Genomic DNA, 20,635 nt, shown 5'->3' with positions numbered 1-20,635 from the left:
ACATCTAAAGTGTTAAGAAACTCGGTTGGATACTGATGGGCATTAGCATCATCAACAATTTTGTCAGAGCTCAGATATACTCTCTGTTGACCTGGAAACTTGGAGATGAGAATGTTATTCACATGCTCGACATCCTCGTTCTTTGGACAGAGGATGTCGAGCATGTGAATAACATTCTGCATGCGTATGATTTGAGGCAAGGTTAGTGTAGACATGGTTGCACAGGTTGGTCAGAGAACTGTCTTTGAAGACGAAATCTTCGTTGAGCTTGATTGTGTGTGGACCAAGGTCTTTCTGAATGGGCACACGTCCTTCTCCTGAAAAAACAAAGAACAGTCAGGCAATATGAAATTAGGTATTAATGCCATTTGAATAGGAGTGATGTAATTTGATTATAGGAAAGAAATAGAGTAGGAGTGTGTGCATGTGAAAAGGGGAGGTTATACGGTGTATATTGAACACATAAAAGTTCATCATAGTTGTATATATATTTCTAAGGAGGACATTTAGAGCTTTCAGAGACGGAAAACCCCATGTTGATATGGCTTTTCATTGCAAAGTTACGGCAATTTGTTGATCGCTAAAAACAATATAAAACAAAAGAATTTTAACACTTCCTTTGCCAATATCTCAAAATCAATATTAGCGACTCATTTCCCTTGATCGTGTCACATATTTGTCATGAGTTGGGAGTAAAGAAATATTATGGGGTTTGGTACATCTGTTGGGAATATTGTGTTTTGTTGTATGGTCTTGTGTCCTTTAATGAGTTATGTAATACCTTATCACCATCAACTTCTGAGATGTAAGATTGCAAGAGCATTACATAGTTACATTGGCATTGTTCCATTAGTATATAATTGTATGCAAATTATACGCACCTATTTCTAAAAGATGGTCAGCAAATTGTTGGATGTTGCCACCAGCTAACTGCACACGCATGTTTGTGGAAAGCTTCATCACTTGGACGTTCTTCCATAGGGGAGAGCTCTTCAAACACGCTTCCACGATATCTGGTCGGCCACCTCTGCGCACAACTGGTAGGATCTGCCGCCAATCTCCTGATAGAACAACTGTTATACCTCCAAATGGTTGGTCATTCTCCCTGATGTCTTGGAATGTCCGATTGATAGCTTCAGATACTCTCCGATGTGCCATGGTTACTTCATCAATGACCAGCAAACTGCACTGCAAAATGAGCTGAGCAGTACTGTCTCGCTTTGAAATGTTGCATGTTGAGGTATCTGTGATGTTAATTGGCACCTTGCATCGGCTGTGTAGTGTTCTTCCATTTGGAAGTAGTGTAGCTGCTATACCGCTTGTTGCTGTAGCAAGAGCGATTTTCCGTTCCCTTCTGACTGCTGCCAATAGAGTTGTCAACAGGAATGTTTTTCCAGTCCTCCAGGAGCATCAAGGCTGATAGTAAGACCTTTATTATGCTCTACTGAATCCATTACAACATCATAGACATGTCTCTGGTCACGGTTAAGGCTCTGGAGGTTATCCTGGAGAATGGTGTTTAGGACATCTATATCATAGGTGGTTTCCTCCCTAATTTGTCTTGGTGTTCCAGACATGACAGTTGGCATTGGCAAGTGGAAGTCGGTCAAGTTAAAGTTAGCTCTCTGGAGATGGTCTTGTATATCCAGGAGGACATCATTGACTATGTGCTCAGTTGGTTCATTGACACCATCCCTGTGCATCAGATCCTCACACAGTGAGCGTTTGTAGACGTATCCAGAAGGCAGCTGGATCTGCTGGACTGATGAAAATAAGAAGTGTTGCAAATATCTGACGTAACTGGGGACCAAAACGCACTGTTGCTGCTTCCTCCATAGCTTTGTCAACCTCATTATCATCTGTTATCAGGCCCATGGTTTTGCAAGCTGCCTGATATGAAGGTTCCTCTTTGGAGCCCACTGTCCGCAGGTCTCAAAGCTTGTTGCTCCTGATTTATGATAGAGTAGCATTCGTAGATAGTACAATTCTGACTGGCGTGCATTTAGGTTGATGACAGGAATTCTGCCAATCATATCACTACAGGCTGATACACTATCACCATCATCATCATCACAATCTCCACTGCTAGTTAGTCTCATATTGGCACGTCTCTTGATCCACTTGTTTTTGACCCATCTGTAGTACTTGTAGATATCTGGATAGACAATTGTCCTTGCTTCTGGGTTATTGCGATTAAGGTCAAAGTAGGCTGTTAACTTGGTATTTGGTGCACCTTGTACTGCGACCTGACGTGCTTGTTGAGGTTGAAATAGCACTGTCTGTTCATCCTCTAGATGTAGTGGAAGCTTTGCAACTGGCGGATACTTGTACTGGATCTTGAATTCAAATAGGCGCCAGCATGCCTCTGATGCACTGATGTATCGGGCATTGCTGAATCTTTCAATCTCATCATTTGTGATGTCCTTTTCCTGTCCATTAGCCAGCGAACCATCACTCGGTCGCTGCCTTTGGTGATGTACTTGTAGAGGTACTTCACAGCGGTAACAGAGTGTACAACTTCTACATTGATATGGGCATTGTATTTCAGGCTAAGAAAAGGGTTGTAGGGTACAACCCACTGATTGTCAAGCGTGATATTCTGTCCTCTTACAGTTTTGTTGAAGCTGTGACCACCATCCTCTATTGTTTGGCGACGGTACTTCGGGTATGTCTGTCTGTAACAACTGTGTGGTTGCTGAAAGGTTTGGGGAAGTCTTTCTGGCAGACTTTTATTGGCCCATCGCCACCCATGCAAGGAGACGCAGGATTGAGATGTCCACATGGTCCATGGATGTTGTTGCGTGTGATGATCTCCCAAAGCTTCTTGTTTTTATGCCTGTCGGGAATCTCAGCAGACACCAATCTGTCAATGTCATCTGGTTGCTTTGGCTTATCCTCATCATATAATGTGAGCAGAATATGGCAATGTGGTAGACCTCTTTTCTGATCTTCTTTCATCCCGGTGTATGCTTTGACTTTACCCAGGATGTTGTCTTTGGTTAAATCTCGAAGTAGGACATCCAGTTTGATGTGGAACACTCGCACACACAGGTCGGGTCTGTCACTTGGTTGTTCTCCAGGGAAGAGAGAATTCTTGATTTCTGGCCATGAAGGATTGCATGTGAAGGTGATGAATAGGTCTGGCTTTCCATAGACTCGAACAATTGCCATAGCATCCTGAAATGATTCCGCATACCATCGTGGAGAACCATAGATGGTTGGTGGCAAAATCACCTTTGTTCCTGCTCGAACTTCATCATGAGCATCAACAGCATCCAGTAAAGCCTTATACTTGTCAGCACGTATCTCTGTTTGATGGCTGCGGGCCCATTGCAGTCGTTGGCCTTCCACCTTAGCAAACTGGTCACACATATACTGCTGCATCAAGCGCCGTGACCTCATCAGTTGGTTAAAAGTAATACCCTTATCGCGGACCTTTGAATGTAAATAAGACAAAAAGTAAAAATAATGCAGGTTTAAACTGTTTCTTAACATTATTGTACAACATACGTTTTAGTATTTTAAAATAATGTAGTCTCTAAATGTAAGAGTCGATGACTGGTTGTTTGGAATAGTGTGAATCACTTCAAAACATTGAAAACATCTTTCTTAAGTAATGAATACTACTGATTAACTTCAAACAGTATACCGAGAGATGACAACCCACTGGGAAATACTGATCGCACTCTACTAACATTGCTTTGTTTTCAACACCCATAACTAAATAAAATACTTTCTTTTGTGAGTCCTTTGAACATGTTTATATTTGCTGCATTCTTTTTCAAGATTAGAACATTATTGCAGATTTAGAGCGTAAAAATTATTTAAGGATCAAGCACATGGTGTTAAGAAAATTAACATTATGTCGGATGCAAGAAAGTGTTTCAACATGTGGATATTGTTTTTCTTTAAGTTAAACATAAAATTAATTATAATGGTAAAAGAATATAATATGTTATTTGTTTATTGTATATATACTTTGTATAATAAATACCTGAAGTCTGTATCTGTAGAATTCAAGAGCAGTCACATGTCCTCCTCCAGAGGCCTTAGGAATGTTGAGGTGGAATCCGTCTGTTCCATGTGGAAAGAGAATGACATAGTGCAACGGATCATAGCTCCTGTGTAATTCACTGATGCGTTGAAAATCTCCACCGCGTCTCTGGAAGATCACGTCCCGTCTGTCCACTTGTTCACCAGGCATGAGCACTGCTACATCACTGGATGAAAGGCAAGTTGAACGTCCTTGCATGTCCTCCTGCAGGTCTCCTTTCAGCGTTCAGTACAATTTTAACTTCTGGATGTTGCGTGCTGTATTCCATTGCTGGTAGCAAGGACTTGACATAAGAATTCACATTGTGGACATATGCTTGTAGTTTGGACAGAATGCCACTTGTAAGATGCGGATTGTGTCTGAGGCGATTGTCCACTTCATGCTCTGTGTCATAAAAGTACAGCTGGGCAAACTTTGGATCATCACCTTGGTCAGGAAGCAAGGCTCCAAGTTTGTGATATACTTTACCCTGCAGTTTGAATGTTGGACTAAATCCAGGCATACGAATTTCTTGGCACCCTATTGACGCCAAAGCAAGAGCATTATTGTAAGCTCGCACATTATCAACAAATGCTCGGTTTTCATAGAGACGCTGAATCTCTACTGGTAGTTCTGGTAGTTTATCCAGCTTTATACGTCCTTTTTGGCAGCAGATTCCTGGTCGCTCTTCACGCCATCTGTACGCACAGCAGTCTGTACATAATACTGAAAGGAAGGCACCAAATTGTATAATGTTAGGAAACAATTTCAAAAATGTTATACATTTGCAATTAAGCCACAAAAAAGGAAACTGTTTGATCGGCATAACAAAATAGGGTAGGTAGGTAGGTAGGTCGCTATGCTTCTTTCTTTTTTTTACTTTCAAAGCTGTAAATTGCATCTGATAATTAAGACCTTGGAACTTTTTTGTTCCTTTAAAAAAATTAATCTATTAACATAACTCTAGGGTTGAGCCTGATGTTAGGGTCAGTCGGGTTACGCCAATCAAACAATTTTTTGTTGTGGCCTTAAAGAGACATTATAGTATACTAAACTTTTATTTCTAAGAGCTTTTAACTGTCAATTTCATACAGCTTACCTGATTCAAACAGAGATGGCAACTCGTGATGAACATCAGCAGGTAGAAATTCACTTTCAAGGAAATTAGCTGTGTCTGTCAATGCACCTAAACCCCTTTTGTCTGTCTGGTGTGCTCGGTGCTGTGCTGCATCTGCAGTGAGTCGCTGTTGCCTCTGCGTTGGGGTCTCGACCTGTCTCCGTGTACGTTGACATGCTGTGTCCGCCGCCTGTCTGTGTTGCGTCTGCGTTGATGTCTCCAGCGTTCGCCGTGTACGTTGACGCGCTGTGTTTGGCGCCTGTCTGTGTTGCGTCTGCGTTGATGTCTCCAGCGTTCGCCGTGTACGTTGACGCGCTGTGTTTGCCGCCTGTCTGTGCTGTGTCTGCGTTGATGTCTCCAGCTGTCTCCGTATACGTTGACGTGCTGTGTCCGCCGCCTGTCTGTGCTGCGTCTGCGTTGATGTCTCCAGCTGTCTCCGTATACGTTGACGTGCTGTGTCCGCCGCCTGTCTGTGCTGCGTCTGCGTTGATGTCTCCAGCTGTCTCCGTATACGTTGACGTGCTGTGTCCGCCGCCTGTCTGTGCTGCGTCAGCGTTGATGTCTCCAGCTGTCTCCGTATACGTTGACGTGCTGTTTCCGCTGCCTGTCTTTGACGCGTCTGCGTTGGGGTCTGCAGCTGTCGCCGTGTATGTTGATGTGCTGTGTCTGCCGCTTGCCTCTGTAGCTTCTGTATAGGAGTCTCGAGCTGTCGCGCCCTCCGTTTCCGCTCAGCGTCTCGTTTCCGGCTGGTATCTGTTGTCGATCCTCTTTTGCGTTTAGGCATCTTGAGGCAACTATAAAAGATAAGGAAAATTTACAGAATTTTTCACATTGCCAACACAATGACACTTTTTAGATTTACAATTTGATGCTGCTTGAAATTTGACATTTGTTTGACCTCTGACCCCTTAAATGTAGGTCATACAAAGAGGTAGCTGAGCACAATTCTGCATGTTTGACCAGGGCAATGATAATATTGAACTTGTTTTTTGATGTTTGAAATTTGACCTTTTGTGGCCTTTGACCCCTTGGCAGTAAGGGGCTGTGCAATAATTATGAGCCGGGGGTAAAATTTCCAAACAGCTTGCCAAAAATCGCTTTCCTCCCACTCTCTCCCAGCCAAAAAATTGCTTGCCCCCCTCTCGGCCCACCCAAAATCACTTGCCTCCACCCCTCTCGGCCTGCCAAAAAAGCTTTGCCTTCCCCTTTTCACAGGCCAAATTTTTGGGATCCCTAATTACAAACCTTAAATTAGAGTCCGAAGTTTACCGTTGACTAAAATCCATTTTCCGTGTTGTAATCCGTGTTGTAAAATTTTTAAATCCGTGTCATGAATAAAGCTTAAAATGTATAAACAATGAAATTAATGTCACAATAAAGTGTTCAATATTGCGATCAATATGCTCTGATTGGAATATTCTCACGATAATAGGCTAGCTGACTATTACGATGTTTGGAGGGATATAGGGGGTTCATGCCTTGGTAATAATATACCTTTATTTTGGTATTATTAAACAGTATTTTAGTCATAAAAATTGACATACACAACTCGTGCTTGTTTTTAACACATTTTTCTCCTATCTTTTAACAATTTTGTCACATCATAAAAATGTCATTTTCCGTGTTGTACCTCTGATTCCGTGATTGTCTTCCGTTTTACGGAAAACTTCGGACTCTTACCTTAAATGTGACCCCTCGGCACAACTGAGCCCTGAAGTCGCCAATCATCATTTTTGAGATATTCAACCAAAATATTCTGCTTGAAATTAGCTTTAAAATGATGTATATCATGTCTATAGTACTTGACATTTAAGTAGTGAAAATCAATAAAACAGTCAATAAATCCTTTGTTTCCTATTGTTTATTGTTAAGTTCGATGGAGCATATCTCAATAGTGGCACTGGCGACATCCGGGCTCAGTTGTGCCGAGGGGTCACAAATGGTCTAGATATGTGTTGCATGCGCAGCGAGCTTGAAAATTTGCATATTTAAGCGTTTATATAGGGCCTACTGTTTATACCTTGGTAGAGCATTTCATTTAAAAGACGCCCCATGAATGTGTGCCAAAAATTGCTTCCCCCCCTTGGCCTGCCAAAAATTGCTTGGCCCCCTCCTTTCAGCTTGCAAAAAATGTATTGCTCTCCCACCCCCATTTCACCCTCAACGTATTGTCTATGGAGCAGTGTAATACACATAATCATGCATAACTCGCAAATGCAATATCGGAATCAACTGAAATTTTGGGAATATGCTTTTTTCATGGATATGTACTGAAAAATGTCATAAAAAGAGGATGCTAGGATCACGAAATACTCCTTTAAAGTGTATGTAGGTGGGATGAAAAGCCGACGATTAATTGAAAATTTTGACCTTTTGTATTGAAGATATGGATTTTTTCCCCAAAACACCAAAAAAATATAGGTCTTTTTGGGAAAAAAATCCATATCTTCAGTATGAAAGGTCAAAAGTTTCAATTGATCATAGGCTTTTCTTCCCAGCTACATACACTTTAAGAATATATTATTTGATTTATAAAATTTACTTCGAGGATTGTTATATATCAAAATGTGAAAAATCTCAAATTTTAATAATTTGTCATAAAATTTGTATTATATCGTGAATTTCAAAAAATGAAAATTATTTGATATCAGAAAGACATTCTTCGTATTCAGAATGCAATACGATATATCTGATGTGCTCTCTTATCCCACAAAAAATACTGTCGAAACGCTCAAAACGCTCATTCCAAATCCCTTAGTTTGACAGAAATCTTTATCAGCTTTATGTTTCCAGTGTTCTAATTTGGTCAAATTCTGGAAATGTTTGAAAATTTCTGATGTAAATGATAAGTGTCAACATTTCCCCAAATATGTGGACAACACTGACAATCCGATAAGACACAAATCATACATATGAATACATGACACACATTATAATTATATGTTTGACAGGTTTATTTCAATTACAAAATACAGGGTGTCCCTTAAAAAGCAGAATCCCAACAAATATGGTGATATTTTGAAATTTGTTTACAATCATTCAGTGTTTTATTATGTGAATGCCACATGTGTTTATCATCTCCAAAAAACCAAAGCTCATTTGATAAAAAATTTAAATTTTTTAAAAATTTTGATAAAGCAGTTTTGACAACATAGTTACAAGGTTGACTTCAAGTCACTGATTGCACACGCACAAGGCGTCACTCAATGGATCATGGAGACTTTTGTATCATTTGATTATCTGTTTACATATCTTTAAAAACTGCTTTATCAAATGAAGTTATGTTTTTTTGCAAACAATTGCTATAAAAGGTGGTGGCAATATCCAAACACTGATTGACTGGTTAAAACACAGTTTGAGATAGCATCCCATCTGTTGGGTGGGCCTGCTTTTTTGGGACTCTGTGTATTTCTTTCCAGTTGAACATACACCATTAGGTACTTTTTATTGTTTTATAACAGTAGCATGGTGAAAAGTAACATAATATGCACAATATTAAAGAAATAATTAAAATGAAATACACAATTTTTGATCATTCTACAACTTTACAATGTAGTTTGTTTCTTTTTAGTATAAGAATGTTATGTGATTAAAACTTTACACTTCTCAGCATTTAGTGAAATGTCAAATTGGCAGACTAGTTAGTTAACTATTATACTCAATTCTGCATACTTTTGCCAGTTTGATTGGTATACTTTATTATGTACATCCAGGAACTTGGAAATTCACAGATCAAGTTTTTGGAAGAAAACAAATGTAACCAGATATAATCTCTCCGCCAACGCCCGACATAATGGTTACACAATATGTTACAAAACACTATTTCATTGTTATGCAATACATTAAATCTCAGCCAATTCTTCTAAAAAACGAAAGGTTTTATTTCAAACTCTAAAGGTGACCCACAGGTCAAATTGCTAGAATTGTACATTAAACACACCTAAACAGACACAATTCAGCTACTTGCACGGTTCCGCCATTATGCACTATGTGCTTGGGAGAGCCTCGAACTGGCAGCATACATGAATGGGAATTGAACTAGTCATAACGTTCTGTGTAAGGTTACATAATTCTTCCTTTCATGTATGCTGCCAGTTCGAGGCTCTCCCCGCACATAGTGCATAATGGCGGAACCGTGCACGTAGCGAATGCAATTTGCAGGCAGCACCTTAATCAGCGCCAATATTGCAACATTGAAACACACAACTATACAAACATCCTATATCCAACCCAACCCCATCCCCAGTAGGCAATGAGGATAAAGTGCCTTGCCCAAGGACACAACACGTTGGCACGAGCGGGCAGGGATGCAAATTGTGCAGGAGCGACATGCATCAGAGTGACATGCATCACTTTGCGGCTTAGTTTGTCATATACATGTATGATATTTTGGTACACCATTAGGCATTACAATCATACAAAAAGCAGAAATTCAAGAAAATTGAGGGCGCCGCTGTGGAGCAAACCACATGTTATGGGTTTTAAGAACGGTGCATGCAAAGAATGACTCAGATAAAAGCAGAGCTTGTGGCATACATGTATCTGATTGTACAACCAAGACTAAAATGGATATTTGTACAAACATGATTGTGAGATGTTTGGTAGTTTTACTTCAGACTGTATTTTAGAATTGATGTCTCATTAGCAACCACCAGTGCTCTATCAGGTGTCATGGACAGATCCAAGGGATTGTATGTCAGTCCTCTGACTATGCATTGCAGGAATTCACCTGTGGGACTGTATATGTCAATGTGACATGTGTTGCATAGAACTTGATTTTGTTTACGTATTGGTATGTAAATGTTATCATTGTCATCACACACTATCCCATGTGATACCGATTCTCTAACTGCCACATCCTCATCTATCTTGGGTGTGAAGCTAAACACCTCTTTACCTGAGTAATCTATTGCTACTACGCTACGTCTGTACACTGAACCTGATGGACGGGAATGAATCAGGATTTGATTCTTGCTATTGATAACCATGCTTGGTAAGTAACCAAATGAGTATTTGATCTTATTGACTACCCTACCATCTGGACACATATGGACTGTGATGATATCCTTACTACTCACCAATACCTGCCCTTCTCTATCTATGGCAAGACATTTCCGAAAGAACTTGGAATTTTCATCAGGTATGAAACAGTGGAGGTATTTCCCTTCTGTAGTAAACACATGGACAAATCTACAGCAGTCACTTACAACAAAGATGTATCCTAGTGGTGATACACACATGTATGTCTTCAACATATCTGCCCATTTTCCTGTCAGGGTCTGTTTCAGTTGATATTAGTTGCATTTTGTATTCCCCATCACCGTCAAGAAGGTACGAGTTTTTCCCAAGCAGCCATGACTATGTCTCCATTTAGACAGCAGGCAATATGACAACACCCTAGTTGTTTCCCTTGATGTTCAGGATGGATTTCTCTCTCCAATGACCAGCAAGCACCTAATGCTAGGGAAAGTGAAAGATTAAGATGTGTTGTTTACCTATAATCAATTCATTTATTTTTCTTTCAAATTAATTCATTAATTTTTCTTTCAAATTGTTGTTATTATAATTAATTGCATTGGGGACTAGCTCACATATAATAGCCATTGTGCACCCTATTGCATCGATAATGTACCACTGTCTAAAACATTTACTACATTTAGTATGGTTATGTATGTAGGTCCTTTAACAATTCACTCATGAAATGTTGGTTCGTGTTAATTTATCATTAGTTTTTGAATTTCTTGATTTTGTTTACAAGTGAACTCAGTCATGTGTATCATGATTGAGGGGAGTTTGACCAGCTGTTTTAAGTAGGTCAGACCTCTTCAATCATGGTATCCATTGCAGGGTCCTCTGGCATGGTTTATGAAAAATTATAATTTTGTATTATTTGTTTTGTGTTATATTATCTCATAATGCCATTGATTTACCTGAGAAGTTGTGGTTTATTTTACACCCTTATATAACTACATGTACCTTGTTTGACATGGTCTCTTATGCTTTCATGTTTCAATTCACTCATGAAATGTTGGTTCGTGTTAATTTATCATTAGTTTTTGAATTTCTTGATTTTGTTTACAAGTGAACTCAGTCATGTGTATCATGATTGAGGGGAGTTTGACCAGCTGTTTTAAGTAGGTCAGACCTCTTCAATCATGGTATCCATGGTGGGGTCCTCTGGCATGGTTTATGAAAAATTATATTTTTTTATTATTTGTTTTGTGTTATATTATCTCATAATGCCATTGATTTACCTGACAAGTTGTGGTTTATTTTACATCCTTATATAACTACCTTGTTTGACATTGTCTCTTATGCTTTCATGTTTCAATTCACTCATGAAATGTTGGTTCGTGTTAATTTATCATTAGTTTTTTAATTTCTTGATTTTGTTTACAAGTGAACTCAGTCATGTGTATCATGGTTGAGGGGAGTTTGACCAGCTGTTTTAAGTAGGTCAGACCTCTTCAATCATGGTATCCATGGTGGGGTCCTCTGGCATGGTTTATGAAAAATTGTATTTTTATATTATTTGTTTTGTGTTATATTATCTCATAATGCCATTGGTTTATCTGACAGTTGTGGTTTATTTAACATCCTGATATAACTACCTTGTTTGACATGGTCTCTTATGCTTTCATGTTTCAATTCACTCATGAAATGTTGGTTCGTGTTAATTTATCACTAGTTTATGAATTTCTTGATTTTGTTTACAAGTGAACTCAGTCATGTGTATCACGATTGAGGGGAGTTTGACCAGCTGTTTTAAGTAGGTCAGACCTTTTCAGTCGTGGTATCCATGGCGGGGTCCTCTGGCATGGTTTATGAAAAATTTTAATTTTATATTATTTGTTTTGTGTTATTATTATCTCATAATGCCATTGGTTTACCTGACAAGTTGTGGTTTATTTTACATCCTTATATAACTACTTTGTTTGACATGGTCTCTTATGCTTTCATGTTTCAATTCACTCATGAAATGTTGGTTTGTGTTAATTTATCATTAGTTTATTAATTGCTTTGATTTTGTTTACAATGAACTCAGTCATGGGTAGCATGATTGACGGGAGTTTGACCAGCTGTTTTAAGTAGGTCAGACCTTTTCAATCATGGTATCCATGGCAGGGTTCTATGGCATGGTTGATGAAAAATTTTATTTTATATTATTTGATTTGTGTCATATTATCTCATACTGCCATTGGTTTCAGGATTGATTGATGATTGTCCTGCTGTTTTATGTATGTCATGGTATCCAGAGTTTTGTCACATTTAAATTATTTTGTGATTTTGTGATATTGTGAGCTTAGAGCAATCCTTCATTTTTCATCACTTGGATTGCTCATCCATAATCTCTGTAAATTATATTATTTTGGATTATATTAGTACTTTAGTCCAAATTGGTTTACATTATTTGTTTGTTTGGTTTTTCTTTTTTTTGTAATATTTTTGGTGATAACAATAGTGTTTAATATATTTATATTTTCTTATATATGGTCAATTCCAAGCAACCTCGCCCAAATTGTCAAAATTTAAAAATCAAGTCAAGTATGTGATTTTGGTCTCATATTGTAGCTAAAAAGCTATATTTTCTGAAAACGTACTTTTTTTAGGAGGAAATGGTGTCCATTGTTAGAAAAACATCATAATTTGCATAAATTTGCATATTCTTGACTGGTAAAAGCAGCAAAACTAAAAACACAGCAACTGCTCTGTACTGTAAAATTTTGGAAACAAATTATGCATGTGAATATAAAGTTTATAAGTAGCTCAAAATATAAACACCAGAAATTTTCAAATTTTATAACGTGTAACCGTCAGCATTGTTTGAGTACCAATTTTACGATTAAAAGCATCATTCCGCAACGCAAAAGTATCATTTATTACCACTGCAATTTTAAAATAAGATTGATTTTCATTGAAACTAGAATGCAAAGCAAATTTATTCATCCCTATCCAATGACCTAAAAATAATTTTCAAAAAGTCTAGTTTGCGGCGGTAACGACCAATTAAAGTTGCATCATTCCATACGCTATGGAATGATGCATAATCTCATAATGTGCCCGTTTGAAAAAAAAATATTCACAATTTTGGGTTAGAACTTTCTGAAATGCATTGCACAGAATTATCTTTACAGTAATTGATGTTTCAGCATTGCCTGAACCATTGTAAGTGACATAACTCCACAAAACCCCTGCATCATTCCAAGAACGCCATAAGGATTCATGGATTGCAAGGATTTTTTCTTTAAATTTACGATAAAATAAAAACAGTGATGATTATTTCTTGATAGATGGTGATAGTTGTTATGTTACATCCTATGGCTAACACCCAGTGCTAAATTTCACTTCCAAGAATTTTAGACTAGCAAAATGTTGACATAATTTTAGTTTCAAAATGTGACCATGCAACACAAGTTATCTGATTTTAAAAAATCGGTGATAAATATTTTTGGATAAATATTGATATTTGTCAGCTAACATAAGTAGCCAAGTATATAAAACACAATTTACTCAAATTTATTGATCTATTTATTTTTATTTTCAAACATGGACTGCTTTTCATTTTCTATGGGATTTTACACACAGCATCATTCCGCACCGCTCCTTGCATCATTCCGCAACAGGACCTAGTGTCGGAAAATTTGGCATAAAGAGACGATGCCCAAATTTTTTTTAAATCGATACTGACAATTGTCAGTTTACATCCTAAGCTTTAGATTAAGTGGCAAATTTAATATCTCAGATTACTAAACTCACAGAGTTTGTCTAAAATGTTTTAGTGCACAAAATACTGGTCCCATGCGCATCATTCCGCAACGCGAACTTTGCATATGCAAATTAGGAAATTAGGTGGTTTGGAAAAGTTTCTCCTACCTTAATCATTCACTGACCAAAAATACTTTAACATTATGCTATTCACCTTGTGCTGTTAATACATATTTGGCTGCTGCATCAAAAAGAAATTCGTACAAAGGCAGTTTGCATCATTCCGCAACGCTTGGAATTGCCCATATATTATGTCAAGTGCACAAAATTGTTGTATTATTTGTTCCAACTGTATTAATATAAATGATATAAGTTTTTCTTGTACAATATGTAACTCATTTGCTCATGATGAATGCATTAGAAGTGATAGACAAGACCTAGCTTCAAATTACTGGAATTGTAGGGCATGTATTATTCGAACTAGTTTCCCCGGGGGGGGGCACTTCAATTTGAAATGGATATAGGTGTAGGGCTGGCGCTTTCGCACTAAGGGGCATTCGGTGAGAGCAACATGTAAAAATATGGGGTCATTGGGTGAGAGCATGATTTTTGGCATTCGGTGAAAGCAAAATGTAAAAAATATGGGGTCATTGGGTGAGAACATGACCTTTTTTTTAAATGGAATCTTTGGGCAAGACCAAAACAGCACCACAAAAACCTCGAAAATCAAATTTCTAGTTCTAAATGGCTTCAAATTTCTTTATTTTTTCAAAATAAGTAACAAAATCAGTGATAAATGAAAGTTGCTGTTCAAATTGAACTTATAAGGGTCTTTGGGTGACAGATCAAATGGAAAAATAAGGGTCTTCGGGTGACAGAGCTGGAGCGAAGCATGTGTTCGTAAAAAATATGGGGTCTTTGGGTGACAGCGATGCTGAAAAAGGGGTCTTAATAGCCCTACATACGCGCCACCTCCAAAGTTGAGTGCCCCCGGGAGTTTCCCATTCAACCATTTCAATAATGATGATGACTTCAATAATGCTATTCAAGGCTTTGATTCAATTGTTGAGCATGATCAAATTGATATTGATATCACTAATAACTTTGATCACCTCTGCTTTAATCCACTTGGACAAGATGATGATTTTAATGCGGCTAGTTGTGATATAGATTATGTTTGTAAGTACTTTACATCTGACAGCTTTAACACAAATGTAAATAACAACTTGATTAACAATGGTATATCAATGTTCCAGTTGAACATCAATAGTATGAACAAAAATTTTGATGAATTGAAATCTCTCCTGCAAGTATGCAAACATCGTTTTTCAATAATTGCTGTGACTGAAACATACTTTAAATGTACCCCACCTGAATACTATAAGCTTCCTGGTTATGAATTTGTTTATAAAAACAGAGAAGGTATGCAAGGGTGGTGTAGGTATGTATGTGAGTAATGATATCAAATATAAGATCAGATCTGATTTAAATGAAATTCATTCATCATCATTTGAATCATTTTTCGTTGAAATCGAGGATGAAAAGAGTAAGAACATCATTGTGGGAGTTATCTATAGACCACCAACATCAGGAAATAGTATTGAGCTTTTTAACTCTGATTTTGATTATGTTCTAAACAAACTCAGCTCAGCTGAGAACAAAATCAGCTATCTCTTGGGTGATTACAATATTGATTTGCTTAAAGAAAAGAGCAATAAACATATTAGTGATTACTTGAGTATGATCTATTCTTATGGTTTTTACCCAACAATAGATAAACCGACTCAGTATTACGAGAACATCTGCAACTATTATTGACAATATTATTACGAATAATTGTTGGGCCAATCACCAATCTGGAATCTTTGTAGTTGATATCAGTGATCATTTCCCCATTTTTACTAATACTAATATAATAATAAATGGAAATAATGCTACGCCTAATAAAACTCAAACTGTATATAAAAGACAAGTTACGGATGATAATATAAATTTGTTATTAAAAAGACTTTCATTAGTTAATTGGAATGTCGTACTAACTGACGAGGTGGATGCAATGTATACTAATTTCATATCTAAATTCAATGACTTGTATGATGAATGCATACCAAATAAAAAAATTAATCGTAAAAAAAATCAAGAACCACATTCTCCATGGATAACAAAAGGACTCTTAAAATCAATTAACCATAAAAATAAATTGTATAAATCGTTTCTGAAACATCGTGACGACTGCCAAGCAAGATCGGTATAAAATTTACAGAAATAAATTAAATTCACTCCTCAGGAAAGCCAAAAAAAGTTACTTCACAAATAAACTAAATAAATACAGAAACAATATGAGGAACACCTGGAAAATACTTAAAAATATTCTGAATAAAAATAAAAGTTCAAACTTCACCACCAAATTTCGTGATAATAATAAAGTATACACAGATCCAAATGACATTGCAAATGGCTTTAATGATTACTTTGTTAACATAGGTCCAAAATTGGCTTCTTCAATTGAATGTATTCCAGGTATTGATTACTCGCATTATCTGTCAATGAGTAAAATCAGTCATGACAACAGTATGTTTTTTACACCTATCACTGAGCATGAAATCCTAAGAATTATCAATGGATTGGACTCTAACAAAAGTCCAGGGCATGATGGACTTGGTTCATTTATAATAAAAAAAGTTGCTCCAGTGATAGTAAAACCACTTCAGATAATTTTTAACGAGTCTATTTGTACTGGTAAAATACCTGACAGTTTTAAAGTAGCGAAGGTAATTCCACTATATAAGAAGGATGATAATGACTTGTTTTTGAATTATCGACCAGTATCTGTTTTACCAATTTTCTCAAAGATTCTGGAACGACTTGTCTTTAACAGGTGCATGTCATACTTAGATCATCATCGCATTTTATACAAACGTCAGTATGGTTTTAGGAAAAACCACAGCACATATATGGCAGTGATTGACTTGGTTAACAAAATTACTGAAGCTGTTGACAATGACTATTTTACAGCAGGTGTCTTTTTAGATTTATCAAAAGCATTTGATACTATAGACCATACAACTATGGTTTTAGAGGTATTACACACAAATGGTTTGAGGATTATTTGAGTAATAGAAAACAATATGTTTATTATAATGGTGTTTCATCTCAACAGCAAAATCTTACTTGCGGTGTGCCACAGGGTTCAATACTGGGTCCACTGCTTTTCATCATTTACGTTAACGATATTCACTTAATTACTGATTCACTTGATGTGATTTCATTTGCTGATGACACCAATTTATTTTACTCTCACAATCAGTTTAATGTTGTTGAGGAGGTTTTCAACAAAGAGCTTATTAATGTGAATAGATGGTTCCAGGTAAATAAATTATCTGTCAATGCTAAAAAACTAATTATATGTTACTCGGTACCAAGAAGAACACAAAACCCGAGTACAACTTGTTACTCTTTCTTGATTCTGACAGGCACTCTACAGCAAGAACACCGCTTGAAAGAGTGCCAAGCACTAAGTTTCTAGGTCTACAAATCGACCAGAATATCACTTGGAGAGAACATATTGATAATATTGTAAAAACATGTTCAAGAAATGTAGGTATCATTAATAAATTAAAAAACTTCCTCCCACATGAGGCGTTACATACATTGTATTGTTCGTTGATATTACCGTATATCAACTATGGTATTTTAGCTTGGGGATGTGCATGTTCATCATACATAAATGATCTTTTTAAAATTCAAAAGAGGGCACTTCAGTATTATAAGTGCAAGTGATTATAGAAGTAGCACTAATCCCTTACTGATTAGGTATAATACTTTAAGTGTCAGGGATATGTATACATTTGAACTTGGTTTATTTATGTACAAGCATGAAAATGGATTTTTACCAAGTGTTTTTGATGATTTGTTTGTAAAACAGTCTAAAATCCATGACTTAAACACCAGAAATAAAGATCGTCTGAGGCTTCCTTTTATCAAAAGAGCTTTCTGTGAAAAATCCATCAAATATGCAGCTACTAAGTTATGGAATAATGTTGATAACAGCATTAAAAGTTCATCATCGATTAATCAATTCCGCCATGTATTTAAAAAACATCTTATGCAAAGTTACTATTAACTCTTATTGTATCTGGTTTATATGACCACATTGGATATTTATATTGTATATTACTTATTTGTGTTGTGCATTTTCTTATTTTCTTATTTACTATTGTTAACTGTTATTTTTTCATGTATTTAGGTTAATTCATATCAAGATATGACAGCTTACTGTTACTTCATTGAAGTGACAGTCTGCTGCCATGTCAAATGATGAATTAACCAATCAAGGGATCACAGATTTTCAGGCCTCTCCTTGGCCTTTCCTGTGATTCCTTCACTCTCACTTATATTATGATTTTGTATGTATTCTAGCTTTTTGTAATTTGATGAGTGAAAAATAATAAATGAATGAATGAATGAATGAATGAATGAAACATTCACAGAAATTCACAAATTAATATGAAAACCCAAAAATTTGTATCTGTCAGATGTCATATTTGGAAAAGCAACATATAAGCAGGGCCCTGACACTCAGTTCAGAAGTATGTTACTGCGTGGAAGCGGCCATTGACCCTGTAATCGCGTATCCTGGAACTACCGGCCGCGTAGGCGCACTGCATGCTGTTACGAGTCCCACTTGACTCAAGGCCAAAATCACCTTTTACCCGAACTCACACGAATGCACAACACAAATACACTGTTTGATTAAGCTAACATAATCTAAGTCTTTAATTGAAAACAAAGTATGCTTGGTACATATAACAACAATTACAATAAAATCACACAATCAGTTTTATTATATCGGTACTTAACCAGCGGTCTTCTTGTTGGTGATTCTAGAGTTCTTGCAGTGTTCTGGACGACTGATGTAATATATCCTTATTCACTTGTCCTGCGAAAATCAGAGAAGTCCATAGTACACTTGCATTTATAAATCCTCATGTATAAAATCCTCATACTGAAAATGATGATGCTTCCTCCAATCTCCTTTGCGCTGCTATCTCCACAAATATATCTCCGTGCGCTGCTTTCTCCACGAATGTATCTCCTTGCGCTGCTTTCTCCAAAAATGGTGTTTCTTTCACCAATCACTCTTTTTCCAGGGAACAGGTTTCTTTAACACAGCTCCACTGGTTTTTGACAGATGCGTGGCCTTCACAAACCCAGCAAACTCCAGCAATTTGACAGAAGAACTTTTAATCCTTTGATGAGGAAGAGCACTTTTGTGTGCTCGCTGTCTTCTTCGTTGCTGTATTAAAATTAGCTCAATTATTGGCTATATAAACTGGTTAAAATGTACTTCTTTTTTGAAGCACGAAGACCATCACACACATGTGGAGTTTCTCAATCTCCCACGGCATTCTGTAAAGTCCCAACAAAAGCCTTCAGCTTTTTATATCAGTACTCATGCAAAAAACCCATCATCTACACTACGCAAAAAAAGTTTCTTTATGGTTAGGAAATTTACCCACTATTAAAATCTAGCGTCTAATTTTGTACGCTTGCTAAATAATCGCATGCGGGTGATTGTCCCATGATTTTAACACCTCAATCACTACTCTACGTCACTCGTGAGAAAAGATATGAAAGTTTAAGTAACACGAGGTCGAAAAATGAAAATTGCAAAAAGGCCTATTCAAGTTTTCAGCATAAAAGAAAACAAAAAACAACAAACATGCAGATAACATTTTTTTTGTTTAATTGCTGAGCACATTTCAGGCATCATACTGCCGCTTCCAACTTTACTTGAGATTAATCTCTTTCTTTACCAGTCTTTCAATACTTTGTGTGTCCACCATTGGCTTCCCTTACAGCAGCCACGCGGCGTCTCATGCTCCTAATGAGGCGTCGAATGTTACCTTGCTCAACCCGCTCCACTCGTTGATAACGATGCGATTTAATCCCACCAGAGTTGTATCTGCCTTTATCTTCTTGTTGACTCGTCTCTTGTGCTGATCCCAAAGGTTCTCCAAGGAGTTCAGATCAGGACTTCTGGAAGGCCACTCAAGTATCTCAATTCCTTCTGCTTCCAGGAATGCAGCTGTAATCATGACCTGTTTTGAATCCCTTTTCCAAATCCATCTCTCAAAACGTAAATGTCTTAGTACCCACTCACCTTAGCCTTTGATCATTCATCTGCACAATAAGCAAAGGAATATCCAACATGCATCAATTAAAATGCTTTAAATTAAAATTGAAAATACGGGAATAATGAAACCGTCTTGGATCTGTAAATCAGCTCTAAAACCATTGAATAGGCTTCTTTGCAATTTTCATTTTTCAACCTCGTGTTACTTAAACATTCATATCTTTTCTCAGGAGTGTCGTAGGGTAGTGATTGAGGTGTCAAAATACGCAGGACAATCACCCGCATGCGATTAATTAGCAAACGTACAAAATTGGTCGCTAGATTTTAATAGTGGGTAAATTTCCTAACCATAAAGAAACTTTTTTTGCGTAGTTTATTAATAAACCATTACTTCAATCACATTTTCACAACATTGCTGCAATCTTGGGATTTCCCAAGATTAATTATACACATTCACCTTTCACATTACATCACTTCCTGGGTTTTTTCCTGACTATGGTGCAATATACTGAACTGGGAATTTCCAAGTTCCAAACATAGATCTGACTTTGTTTACAATAATTTGGGGGAATTCCAAAGTACAAGGGGGTTTCCCATCTCATGAAATACTTTCAGCTTGTAAACAAAGTTAAATAATTTAATT

The 20,635-nt window shown here is 37.0% G+C and overlaps 3 protein-coding genes across 4 annotated transcripts in view; 1 reads left to right on the top strand and 2 right to left on the bottom strand.

Annotated features, from left to right (window-relative positions):
• The window catches only part of LOC140143803 (poly(A)-specific ribonuclease PNLDC1-like), a 173,262-nt gene that overhangs the window by 91,594 nt on the left and 61,033 nt on the right, over nt 1-20,635 (top strand). The gene's annotated exons all lie outside the window — the stretch shown is intronic.
• LOC140143789 (uncharacterized) lies at nt 199-4,726 on the bottom strand. 2 transcript variants are annotated; one of them, XR_011857793.1, is made up of 3 exons: nt 3,995-4,726; nt 882-3,435; nt 199-317 (listed from the first exon to the last, which is right to left on the bottom strand). XR_011857793.1 is itself a non-coding variant. In XM_072165603.1 (2 exons), the coding sequence occupies exons 1-2, from the start codon at nt 4,250-4,252 to the stop codon at nt 2,641-2,643; spliced, it is 1,053 nt and encodes a 350-aa protein (XP_072021704.1). In that variant the 5' UTR covers nt 4,253-4,726; the 3' UTR covers nt 822-2,640. The 2 variants fall into 2 exon arrangements, 1 of the variants encoding a protein (XP_072021704.1); XM_072165603.1 differs by lacking the exon at nt 199-317 and having other exon boundaries at nt 822-3,435.
• Nucleotides 10,474-20,635, bottom strand: part of LOC140143771 (uncharacterized) — a 37,358-nt gene continuing 27,196 nt past the window's right edge. The window contains exon 4 of the mRNA XM_072165584.1: nt 10,474-10,610. Coding sequence (XP_072021685.1) covers nt 10,474-10,610 — 137 coding nt within the window. The remainder of the gene's footprint in view (nt 10,611-20,635) is intronic.

Source organism: Amphiura filiformis, unplaced genomic scaffold (genome assembly GCF_039555335.1).
Source record: "Amphiura filiformis unplaced genomic scaffold, Afil_fr2py scaffold_28, whole genome shotgun sequence".
NCBI lineage: Eukaryota > Metazoa > Echinodermata > Ophiuroidea > Amphilepidida > Amphiuridae > Amphiura > Amphiura filiformis.
This window is presented reverse-complemented; position numbering and strand designations above follow the sequence as displayed.

Coding starts and splice junctions, on each gene's coding strand:
- LOC140143789 (XM_072165603.1), bottom strand. CDS start 4,252: ATGCAAGGACGTTCAACTTGCCTTTCATCCAGTGATGTAGCAGTGCTC. Junction 3,436..3,994: donor TCTACAGATACAGACTTCAG/GTATTTATTATA, acceptor TTACATTCAAAG/GTCCGCGATAAGGGTATTAC.